This window comes from Tachysurus fulvidraco, chromosome 8 (genome assembly GCF_022655615.1).
Source record: "Tachysurus fulvidraco isolate hzauxx_2018 chromosome 8, HZAU_PFXX_2.0, whole genome shotgun sequence".
Taxonomy (NCBI): domain Eukaryota; kingdom Metazoa; phylum Chordata; class Actinopteri; order Siluriformes; family Bagridae; genus Tachysurus; species Tachysurus fulvidraco.
This window is the reverse complement of record NC_062525.1, coordinates 5,579,433-5,592,186: the sequence shown is the minus strand read 5'-3', so window position 1 is coordinate 5,592,186 and position 12,754 is coordinate 5,579,433. Positions and strand designations below refer to the sequence as shown.

General features: G+C 38.6%; 1 protein-coding gene across 1 annotated transcript in view; it reads left to right on the top strand.

The window, feature by feature from the left end:
• The window catches only part of unc13d (unc-13 homolog D (C. elegans)), a 34,775-nt gene that overhangs the window by 14,684 nt on the left and 7,337 nt on the right, over nucleotides 1-12,754 (top strand). The window contains exons 17-29 of the mRNA XM_027160428.2: nucleotides 1,084-1,205; nucleotides 1,717-1,807; nucleotides 1,922-1,978; nucleotides 2,057-2,154; nucleotides 3,756-3,807; nucleotides 4,157-4,284; nucleotides 4,820-4,940; nucleotides 7,104-7,256; nucleotides 7,566-7,661; nucleotides 7,815-8,021; nucleotides 9,173-9,247; nucleotides 9,614-9,693; nucleotides 11,336-11,441. Coding sequence (XP_027016229.1) covers nucleotides 1,084-1,205; nucleotides 1,717-1,807; nucleotides 1,922-1,978; nucleotides 2,057-2,154; nucleotides 3,756-3,807; nucleotides 4,157-4,284; nucleotides 4,820-4,940; nucleotides 7,104-7,256; nucleotides 7,566-7,661; nucleotides 7,815-8,021; nucleotides 9,173-9,247; nucleotides 9,614-9,693; nucleotides 11,336-11,441 — 1,386 coding nt within the window. The remainder of the gene's footprint in view (nucleotides 1-1,083; nucleotides 1,206-1,716; nucleotides 1,808-1,921; nucleotides 1,979-2,056; nucleotides 2,155-3,755; nucleotides 3,808-4,156; nucleotides 4,285-4,819; nucleotides 4,941-7,103; nucleotides 7,257-7,565; nucleotides 7,662-7,814; nucleotides 8,022-9,172; nucleotides 9,248-9,613; nucleotides 9,694-11,335; nucleotides 11,442-12,754) is intronic.

Genomic DNA, 12,754 nt, shown 5'->3' with positions numbered 1-12,754 from the left:
GTTCAGCCTGAAAAGATAACTTTTAAAAAAAAAGTGTAGCTCAGTGGTAAAAACAACCTTGAAAACCTCGTCATTTCCTTACGAATTGATCGAGATCTTAGATGGTTATACTGTACGTTCGTACCGACTGTCAAGCACTTACACGGTGTATAGAGACAACAACTATAAACACTTTTAAAATGTTTATATAAGCTAAAAAACAAAAGATTTAAGAACAAGGAATGTAGATTAATAGATTAATATCAGGCTTTGAGAGAGAGAGAGAGAGAGAGAGAGAGAGAGAGAGAGAGAGAGAGAGAGAGAGAGAGAGAGAGAGAGAGAGAGAGATTGTGTCCTTCGTACAGTCGAATCCCAGTCAGTCACAATTATATTTAAAAAAACGCTGATGGTATTAATAAGTTATGACTTATTGAACCAGACTCAGAATATAATCATTAATTGAGACTTCAAGAGCAAATTCTCTAAATGTAAATGTAAAACTGACTAAATGAATCAGAGATTGTGTAAAAGGGTACAGAGATTAGTTACAGTAAGTGCAGAAATGATGACGAGGTTCTGGTTAGTAAAACCAAAAGTACTAAATCAGCATTTCTTACTCCGGTATAGAATTCTTTACAATTTGGCAGTGACCTTGTCCATAAGTCGATACAGTACGTAAAGGTAGAGCTGAGAATTAAATCTTAGTTTTCACTTTTCAAAATGCGGTATGGTTGAAATGCACGCAAAAGAGGAACTCGTATAAAAATGTCAAGAATCTGACCATGTGAAGGGGTTTTCCAGGGTTTTTTGTGACTGTGTAGGTAAAGTGTGAATTAAGCCTTAAGTTCCACAATCCTACGTGTAGCATGAGGTTGTAGGTGTTCAGATCGACTTAGAGCATGTTTTCTCTCTGCTGCTGTCACCGATGTTGAACTCGTCGTGTGCCGAAGTGTTGTTATTTTCAAAATGTATTTTTTCTTGCATAAGGTGTGATGTGGTTAAAGACTGGCACGATGCGGTGCGAATGTGCTCATGCCACTTTACAAATCTATTTTTGTATTCACGATCCAGTTAAAGCAATTTTCCGTATGTGTGTTTTAACAGAAACAGGAGCTGGGAGACTCTCTGCATGGCTTCCTGCAGTACGGTCTGTGTTTAGTGTCCAAGTATAGAGACATATTTCCACCGACGCCTAAATGCACACCACGGTTACACACGTTGCTCAGGTACGGCACTGACAAGACCACAGTATGAACCCAAACGTCCCCACAAGCGTAGGGATATCCGCCAGGTTTAACCTTGCTGCTAGCCATGACATAAAATGGCATATTTACAAAAACTGGAGAGACTGAAAGAGCCAAAATGTTTTACTTTTGTTTGGTTAGATTGGGGTCTAGTGTGGCATTCATTAGATGAATGAAAAATACAGAATGCTCTTGTGTTTACCGTTAAGTCATTGTTGTGGACTTAGAGCTAGATTTGAGTAAAAGAAAAAGACTTTTACATAGTTTCTTGGCTAAATGACTTTACCACAGACTATAGTTGGTTGTTTTTAATGTATGAAGCATGTAAAATAAATAAGGTTGTGCTAGCGATACATAAGGGCAGGGTTTATAAGGCTACATTGCATCTACATAAGTCCCATAAGTCATTTTTGTGCTTGAAATAATAACACTCTTTTGTAAATGTAAGCTTATTCTACAGAATGTGTGTGTGTGTGTGTGTGTGTGTGTGTAGGGTTCTGGTCCAAATATGCAAGACTCGAGCTTTTCAGAAGCTTAACCCAGCAAACTTTGCTTTACACGACGAGGTTAATGATGCGGTGTTGGTAAGAAACACTTCAATAACAATGTGTGAAGTTATATCTCGACATTAGATGAGAGGGATTGTAGTGTAGTTCACTTTGATTAGCTGCATAATTTCACTGCTGGATTTCTCACAGACTGGTACTGAGGAGTGGTTCAACATTAAAAAAGGACTACACCAACCAATGACTAAGGTGAGATACTGAATACTTCTGTTTAAAATACTTATTTCGTTAAGGTTTAAATGTTATGTTCATGCTAATCTGCTACAGGATTTGCTGGAGGCGGTTAGCGCCCTCACTCGGCTGATTAAAGAAGTGCAGGAGGACGTTCAGCTGAGCAAAGACGTCTGGAACAAAGTGTTTGTCAGGTAACCAGATTGTAGGTAGATAATATGGATAAAAAGTATAATAAATATCATATAACAGGAAGGGGTTGTTTTTGGCCATTTATTACAATAGACTGACTGATATCATCAGATACTGCTATTGTTTCATTATTAATATTGTTGTACAATATTGACAGTGTCACAAAGGTCATTTTAGTTGTTATATGGTTTTTAGCTTTTAGTTTTAGCCCCTGTCCTTTTTACAGCACTGCAAAAACAAACAAACAAACAAACAAACAAACAAACAAACAAACAAATAAATCCGTCAGTAGCATGGGGGGGCACGGTGGCTTAGTGGTTAGCACATTCGCCTCACACCTCCAGGGTTGGGGGTTCGATTCCCACCTCCGCCTTGTGTGTGTGGAGTTTGCATGTTCTCCCCGTGCCTCGGGGGTTTCCTCCGGGTACTCCGGTTTCCTCCCCCGGTCCAAAGACATGCATGGCAGGTTGATTGGCATCTCTGGAAAATTGTCCGGAGTGTGTGAGTGAATGAGAGTGTGTGTGTGCCCTGTGATGGGTTGGCACTCCGTCCAGGGTGTATCCTGCCTCGATGCCCGCTGATGCCTGAGATAGGCACAGGCTCCCTGTGACCCGAGAAGTTCGGATAAGCGATAGAAAATGAATGAGAATCAGTAGCAGTTGACATTTACACTTTGTATTTGTATTTCTCTATAAAACCTCTACATACTAGTGCCACAGACATGATCACCACTGTCAATTCCAAGGCAAGTGAAATACCACGACTAAGATTAGAGTCATCATGGCTAATTCAAGAGGTTCAGAAAGTTTGAAGCAATGCTTTTTTATTTTTGAACTGCAACAATGGGCTGTTTTTTGAACTGAAGTATTTCCTGTCAGATTTTGTGTAAGCAAAAAGAAAATTCAACCCAACCATGACCAAGACAATATTTGGCAAGACCAATGGTGAAGCTTTAAGTGAGTCCTGTTACAAATGGCAAGAATTTTGTAATAAGCCTAAAGTCAATACAGGAAACTTCTCAAGACTGGACTTAAGTCTTAAACCTCTAAGACACACAAAACTGTATAGAAATCTACTCCTGCTTGTTTTGGATTTTTTGTGAGTAATTGTCAGTTATAACATTCTCCCTAAACACAATAATATCATTTACCCTTATCTCCAGCCCCATGAAAGGTCAATGTTTTCCCTTCTTGGGCTTGTGAAAGCCATTTCCCAGATTCCCGATGATTTGTAAAATAGAAATCTTGTACATTTTGTAGATCACGTGTAAAAATAGAGAAAGCATTTCCACCTAGAAACCAAGGGGGGACAAACTTTTGCACTCAAACACATATACATTGTCCAAAGTACATCATCTTGGCTTAGTTATGTTATTTTAATCAGCAGGAAATGCTATCTATCAGCACATCACACCCAGAATTAAAAAACCCTAGTAAATTATATATGATTTACGTTACGTCAGTGATCGATGATATGAATTGTTGTACTGTTTGAATTTTTATTATTTTTTACATTTTTTTATTTTAATGACTGATATTATACTCATTTATTAATGAAATAACAATGAAATAATCATTCTAATCCTCTCTCGGTCTCTCCTCAGTGCTGTACAGTTAGACGTGTTTACGGTAGTGTACCAGAAACTCGACTCTCTGGTGAGAAACTTCAAGCAGTCCTTTATAAATGGTGTCTTATTGAGGATGTTGTCAAATTTAGCCATGCTCTATAACGCAGTGATCAAATAGACATAAGTGATGTTAGAAATGAAAGTTCACATGCTGCCGTAAAGATAATGTACTCACAAGAAGCCAAGACAATGGATTACTGTATGTTTTAAAATATTTTTAAAATGTATAAACATGATTTCAGTATCTAACACTTATAACACATTATAGAGAAGAAATAGCTCCATGTAACTAAGGCTATCTTTTTTTTTTTTGTAATGAAGAGTATTTCATTAAGTTCCGTGTGTGTGTGTGTGTGTGTGTGTGTGTGTGTGTGTAGCTGGCCGAGGAGGTCCGAGCCATGATGTGCCAGTTGAATCACATGGATCAGGCTTTGGCTAACAGTTTGTATCCAGTGTATCTGAGCTTGCAAGCCATACACAAAGAGAAAGCTTATCTACAGAAGAGGTGAAACATTTATAGAGTACATTAAAGTCATTTAGGGCAGATATGTTACAAAATAGATATGCAAGGTTTGCTGTTCAAGGTGACTTTAATTAACTCCCTAACTAAAAATCAAGATCGGGATTTAGATCCATGGCTTGCTTTTACTTTGCACGATGTGGAAATGCTTAAGTGGGGCGAATACTTATACATAGACTGTAGGTCTTGTGAAATATTTTTGACAGAAACATTATTCAAAAAGCCTTAAGATAACAAAACTTTAGTCACGTCAAACTGACAACATACAACGAAACCCTCACCGATTATGTACTAAATGTACCAACTTTTTTAGACGTATAAAATAAGTACGAGAAGCTTTTCGAGATGCTGCTACAGAGCTTAGAACACAGTAAAAGTTCATTTGTAGTCTCTGAGATCTGGAGTATAAAATGTAGGAGAGATCGTGACACGACCCAAATATTTATGTTCTCTGGTTTGTGGATTATAAAATGTCCCATATGACGGGCAGATTTTACAGATTTTTTTTTTTCTCGTTCAGAGAGAAGATGCTGGAGCTGACGAGCTTCCACGAGTTTTTCCGTGAAGCTCTGCCTTACTGGCTAAATAAAGCGTTCAGCACCACGGTGGAGCGAGTGGAGAAAGCGGTGCAGGTGGATCAGGTAATCCTGTGAGCTTGTTATTATAGAGCAGGGGTGTCAAACTCTGGCCCACGGTGTAATTATATTTGGCCCACGAGATCATATCAAATGTGCATTACAGCTGGCTAGCCGCATGCTCCGCTAATACTACAGATCCCAGAATGCTTTGCCACTGTATTGACGCGTAGTCACGAACAGCAAGCGACCCACATTCTCTGTTGACAGTCGTTAACAATCATGTTACAGTCACATCGGGCAAGTTAATTCCACCCTCCACAAAAATGTCCTAACGAAAGATGGACAGTAGGAGCTTTCAAGACAGGAGGGAGGCAGATGATCTGTTCACGTATATAAAGGACAGACCTGTTTGTCTTGTGTGCTAACGAGCTAACGTGTCTGTAACGAAAGAATATAACATAAGAAGACACTATGTAACGAAGCATTATGAGAAGTATAAGGACCTGGACGTAAAGCAGAAGCTCCAGAAGGCGGAGGAGATGAAAAAAAGTCTGGTTTCCCGGCAGACTATGTTCATGAAAGCAAAATAAAAAGTGAAGCTGCTGTAAAGGCTGTAAAGCGTTATTGTGGCAGCAGAGACAACAAAATCTGCCCTTCAATGAGGGAGAGTTTGTCAAAAAGTGTATAGTCAAAGTCTGCGAAATGAACACCACTGATGTGTCTTTTATTTCAAATGTAATTTCTTATTTGTTTGCAATAACAAGCTCTGGTTGTTCCAAATCCTGTGTTTAAGCAAAACTAAAGTTAGTTTCCATATGAAAAAGGTTGAACATTACAAATCAGTTGCAGTTCATTTGTCAATAAATATTCAGTTTGGCCCGTGACTTTATCTCAGTTTTATATTTTGGCCCACTGTGAGTTTGAGTTTGACTCCCCTGTTATAGAGTGTGCTGTAACCTACATCAGCCTGACTGATTACAGTGAAAAATGCAATGGAGATAATCATATTATTCTTATTGGACCGTCTATTGGACCTTATGGTAGACATGAAACTATTACCGGATGTTTTATGATTTTATGTCGAAGAGTTACAGTAAGTGTTCAGTCGTGATTCTCAAATAAACACTTTCAAATAGCCAGCTCACTGAAACCACACACAATTTACACTTCGATTTCACTTTGTGTGTCCATTTTGATTAGATAATACACGCTCGGTGTATGTTCTTTCTCCCCAAATGTACGTCTTTATTCTTGGATAAATAAAAGACAAACAAAAGACGGTTCTCTTCCCTAAACTCCCTTACCAAATATATTTCGAGTGAATTTTTCTCCCAACAAGTTGCACACTTGTTTCCGGTCATTTACAAAAGATGTGAGTATAAATCTAGGCAGTCGAACAAAAGCAAAAGGCTCGGATTATCCCAAAACGCGAGGGAGTTGTGATAATGGTTGGTTGTTGGTTGTGCTGTTGCGTCTGTTAGCAAGTCTGTTTATAACGGGTGACCCAGAGAGTGTGTAGATGTCTAACACCTGTGCAGAGGTCTAAAATGAGGGAACTGTGGGGATGCTACACTGAATTAACGAAAATAATATCTACGTTGACAAAAGTTTTAATTAAATACAGAACGCTGTTGTGTTTACTGTTAATTCTTTGTTGGGGACTTAAAGCTAAATTTGAGCTAAAATGACTTTTACAAAGTTTCCCTCTTTACCACGAACTTTAGTTGGTTATTTATGATGCATGCAAATTGGGGAAGTCGTGGCCTAAAGGTTAGAGAGTCTGACTTGTAACCCAAAGGTTGTGGGTTCGAGTCTCGGCTGGACAAGACTGAGGTGCCCTTGAGCAAGTCACCAAACCCGCCCAACTGCTCCCCGGGTGCTGCAGCATAAATGGCTGCCCACTGCTGTGTGTGTGTGTGTGTGTGTGTGTGTGTGTGTGTGTGTGTGTGTGTGTGTGTGTGTGTGTGTGTGTGTGTGTGTGTGTGTGTGTGTGTGTGTGTGTGTGTGTGTGTGTGTGTGTGTGTGTGTGTGTGTGTGTGTGTGTGTGTGTAGAACGATTTCTGAGTATGGGTCACCGTACTTAGCCGTAGGTCACGTCACTCATGTAACAATATAAAAATAAATCCCATTAGTCATTTTATGTGGTTCATAACACTCTTTTGTAAATAGGCTGCTTGATGAAATATTTGATACATTATTCTACTGTGTGTGTGTGTGTGTGTATAGTTACAGCCCCTGCAGTCTGGAGCAGTACCCATAAAGCACAGCTCTTCAGCCGTGGACCTGGCAGCGTGTCTGCAGCCGATTTGTCAGCTTTGGGAACAACTGGGTTGGCCTGACTCAGAGGAAGGCTTCATGCTTATGGTCAAACTAACAGAGGTGGACAACCACACACACACACACACACACACACACACACACACACACACACACACACACACACACACACACACACACACAAACATCCATTGACATAATTATTAATGCTATGCTACACATAAAATCAACCTTAGTGCATTAAATGAAAACAGTCTCAGCTGACTGAGTCACAACATAATATATATCCCTGTTTTTGTGATGACATTTGGTCCGAAATCCACTTATACAGACGCTCATGTTTCTTCACTCTTATGGTGTCATATGATTGAACGTTAGTAATGCTGATTCGTGCGGTCATGTGTGTCTTAGGATATGTGTAAAATTGCGTCCATGTACTGCCGTCTGCTGAAATCTCGGGTGAGGGAGCTCTCAGAGAACCGTGACCAAGGCATTGCTGTCAACATGGTGAGCAAGAACAGGAATAACCAAACACTAATAACATTCTTTTATTGAGATACAATTTTCCCAGATAAAATAATCCTTGTACGTGTCCTCCTTTCTGTGTTTGGTGGAATAGATGTTTGTTGTGGTTTGATCTCTCTGCTTTTCTCTTTGTAGCTGTGTGTTGTAGTAAATGATCTGGAGCACCTACGGTCAGTGCTGACACGACTACCTCAGCAGCTGAACTGGGCAGGGCTTCGGGAGCGGACACGGAACGTGATCGGAGATAACCAGTTTCAGAACACCCTTCCCTCCCAGCTGCAGCACACGCAGGCTGCACTGAACCGAGAGATTCGCTCAGCTGTCGACACTCTCGCACGGAAGGTAACAACAACGACGCTTTAAAGCCCTGACACTTTAAAGGTGCAGTTTGAAATGTTTAAACATGTCTCTAGACATTTACTGATAAGCAAAATTAACATAAGACATAAAAATACATCACAGTTATCGATATAAGAATGTAGTGGATATATATATATATATATATATATATATATATATATATATATATATATATATATATATATAAGTAGAGAGAGAGAGAGAGAGAGAGAGAGAGAGAGAGAGAGAGAGTGAGAGAGAGAGAGAGACTTTTGTTTATAGTTTTCTGGCCCTGAAATTAGCTCCGCCCCAAACAATGTACGGCTCTGCCCTTATAATGGTAATTAACAAACATTTATACAAAGATAACCTAGTCAGGAGGTTTAGCATCTGTTACTTATTAAAATAATTAAGTACCAACTAGATTTGTAAAGTTCATCATGACAAACTTGGATGTTGGCTATTCGCAAAGGCGGTGCATTTTGGAGGCGAGTGGACAGAAAGATTGTGAAAGCTACTGGACCGCTAGGGTGCCAATACTTTTGGAGGTGAGCGGACATGAGCATGTGACGTGATCCGAATACCCGTGAGGTAGTTCCCCTCATTGTGCTGAGTGTTTTGATATGTCACATAACCATGTTGTGCAAATTTTTTATTTTCACGTGACGTCACGTGATACCACGTGACGTGACCATAATACCCGTGGGGCAGTTGTGCTGAGTGTTTTGATATGTGACTCATCTGATTACGCTCTAGCAGCCACAACAATCTTTCCCTTGTCAGAGTCTCGTTTGTTTCCATTCATCTTTTTAATACAGAAGAAGTGTAACTTCCTCCGTCCAGGAGACTTTCCATGGTGGTAGACCTGCTAACACCGGAGACTAATTACAAAAATACTAGATCATCCTCTAAAAGAAATCTTTTTGTTGTACAACCAGAACTATAGTGAGAGATGCTCTTATAGAAAAAATGAACCAACAATATTTGACCAATCAGAACTCAGAACAGAACAGTGCTGTGGTATAAACAGTTACTTTACTTATGTATGTGTGTGTGTGTGTGTGTGTGTGTGTGTGTGTGTGTGTGTGTGTGTGTGTGTGTGTGTGTGTGTGTGTGTGTGTGTGTGTGTGTGTGTGTGTGTCTTTTCTCTCCAGCTGCACACAGACATCGAGGATTACGTACGCAGGATGGCCACACGACACCGGCTCCCTTCTAGATCCACAGAAGATGTGCGTCTTTAAACAAATTAATTATTATGTCACCGCAAGTCTGATATAAAATGATTTAAGACTCTGTTGGGTTTCCGTGTAAGATATTTGTACCTCTATAACCTTACAAGATCCAGTGCATAAGGTCCAGTGCATGAGGTATCTCAGAGAGCAGAAATGGGTTCGATATTACCAGTTAGTTTGGAGAAATGATTAAAGTCCTGAGTGTTTACTTTAATATAAGCTTCATATTAACCACGACGGTGGAGCGAGGCGTGACAAAGACATTCAATACTGAACATGGACACAATCAAACAGGAGCAAACTCCATTATTTAGCCGATGGGGAAAAAATATGAGTTAAAGGGTAATTATGTTCTTTCTCTAGGCTGTGGATCCTCTGATGCGGTATCTGGAGAAGGAGCTGCAGTATATGAATGAAAATCTGGTACAGGAGAACTTTAACAGGTGGGATTGTTTTTGATGTCTGTACATTGATTTTATATCTGGCAACCTGTATGCTGTAATGCTGTAAGGAAAAACCAGAGGCACCCAACGCTTAATGGTTGTGTCATTTGACTAAGACAGGTTATTTACCGTAATCGACATGCTATCAACATGAAATGGCTAACGTAAATATTGCATCAGAGGCTAAATGATATGTACAGATGTAGCATATGCATGCATTAATGTGCTGTATGTTTATCAGATTGTGATTGTGATACAGTTCAGGTCATGAGTTAACATTGCATTTTAACAATTAAAAAAAAATATTCTTCTTCTTCTTCTTCTTCTTCTTCTTCTTCTTCTTCTTCTTCTTATTATTGTTATTATTATTAATAATAATAATAACAATAATAATAATAATAATAATAATAATAATAATAATAATAATAATAATAATAATAATAATAATAATAATAATAATAATAATAATACAAATAAAAATATAATACTAACAAGAAGAAGAAGAAGAAGAAGAAGAAGAAGAAGAAGAAGAAGAGGGATGATAAGCATGTATGTATTTTTTTGTTTATTATTTTTGCCCCAATACCCCCCCCCCCCCTTTTTTTTGGGATATTACAAATAGTACTATAGTACAAATTGTACATGATTAGTGCAAATTGTTCTTATTTTGTTAAAAGTTTTTTGTTTTTTTTTCCATTGAGTATTGCCCTCCAGGTTCTTACATTCTCACAAAAGATTCTTACATTTCTTCTCATACAAAATAATCATCCTGTTCAAAAGCCCCCCCCCCCCTTCCCCGCCTTCTTAAGCATCGGGTAACATTTGCACCTTGTCTAGTAGTAATATTGTACAAGTCCATCAGTTTTCCTCGGTGTGAAAAGATGGAAATCAACATTTTATATCTTTTAAGACGGGACTCATTTATGCAGAAGATTCTGGACAAGCAAATAATGAGCAGGAGTGCAGTTTAACTGCTCTGGACAAACATGGGACACATCCGTGCACTATCCCAAAACATAACAGCTAACATCCAGCCAGCTAACAACACACAGTATTAAGACTCAAGCACGTGTCAATTTTGAACCGGTTCATTTATATAAATTTGGTTATTTATTTATTTTTATCTTGTGGACTTTACAGTATGTAGAGCACTAAATAAAAAAAAACAGCGTGCAAGGTGTAAACTTAAACTTAGGACCTCAGTACAAATGGACGAACACGATGTGATGCTGAAATAACTTGATTAATAACACCATATCACGGTAGTGCTTTAATTTAACACTTGTCCAGCAATAATAGTAAATGTGAACTAGGAATGAATGAACAAGAAAAAAGATCATATCTTAATACATCTGTTCGATACGCAAGACGTTTCAAACGTATCAAACGTTTCATAACATTTTTAGTTCAGATTTAAGCAATAGGTAGATGTTAAATTCTCTCAAGTTAGAATTTTTTTTGTGCTGATTCAAACACGTCTTGGTAAATACACTATTTCAGGAAGAAAAGCATGACTATAAGCCAGCATGTGACCTCTGTTTTTTTTTGTTTTTGTCTGTGTGTGTGTGTGTGTGTGTGTGTGTGTGTGTGTGTGTGTGTGTGTGTGTGTGTGTGTGTGTGTGTGTGTGTGTGTGTGTGTCAGTTTGCTGCTGCCATTGTGGACAAACTCAGTGAAGATTCTGCACCAGGTCTCTCAGCAGGAGGACAGCAACGTGGTTTACTTCCAGAGACTTCAGTTTACTTTACAGGTGTGTCATCTGTCTACTTCCTGAAGCACCTGCCAAATAAACCCCATGCACTATACTCTTTAAAAATGCCAGAAGAGAGATAAAAACAGTAAGGTGTAAGTGATATTTTGAGCCCCGTGTGATCTATTCACTCCTCTCTAGAAATGATTCACAAAATCCACTTGACCTAAACTGGTTATTGTTCATTTCTGCAGTCGCAAAAGCATGATGTCCTGGAGGATCCCAAATAGTGAACATTTACAGCTTGGTATTCTGTGATGTGTAAAGACAATCTGTACAAACATCACGCAACGTGTTTGTTTTAGTCTGAGCTGACGTTTTTCTCAGGAGTTTATAGTAGCATAAACTAACAGTTACTTCCAAGCAACACTGCAGAATCAACTATGTTGTAGAATACAACACACAAGTACAGGTACAACACACAGGTACAGATATAACACACAGGTACAGATATAACACACAGGTACAGATATAACACACAACACACAGGTACAGATATAACACACAGGTACAGATATAACACACAGGTACAGATATAACACACAACACACAGGTACAGATATAACACACAGCTACAGATATAACACACAAGTACAGATATAACACACAGGTACAGATATAACACACAACACACAGGTACAGATATAACACACAGGTACAGATATAACACACAGGTACAGATATAACACACAACACACAGGTACAGATATAACACACAGCTACAGATATAACACACAAGTACAGATATAACACACAGGTACAGATATAACACACAACACACAGGTACAGATATAACACACAGGTACAGATATAACACACAGGTACAGATATAACACACAACACACAAGTACAGATATAACACACAGCTACAGATATAACACACAAGTACAGATATAACACACAGCTACAGATATAACACACAAGTACAGATATAACACACAGCTACAGATATAACACACAACACACAGGTACAGATATAACACACAACACACAGGTACAGATATAACACACAGGTACAGATATAACACACAAGTACAGATATAACACACAAGTACAGATATAACACACAGCTACAGATATAACACACAAGTACAGATATAACACACAAGTACAGATATAACACACAGCTACAGATATAACACACAAGTACAGATATAACACACAGCTACAGATATAACACACAACACACAGCTACAGATATAACACACAACACACAGGTACAGATATAACACACAACACACAGCTACAGATATAACACACAACACACAGGTACAGATATAACACACAACACACAGGTACAGATATAACACACA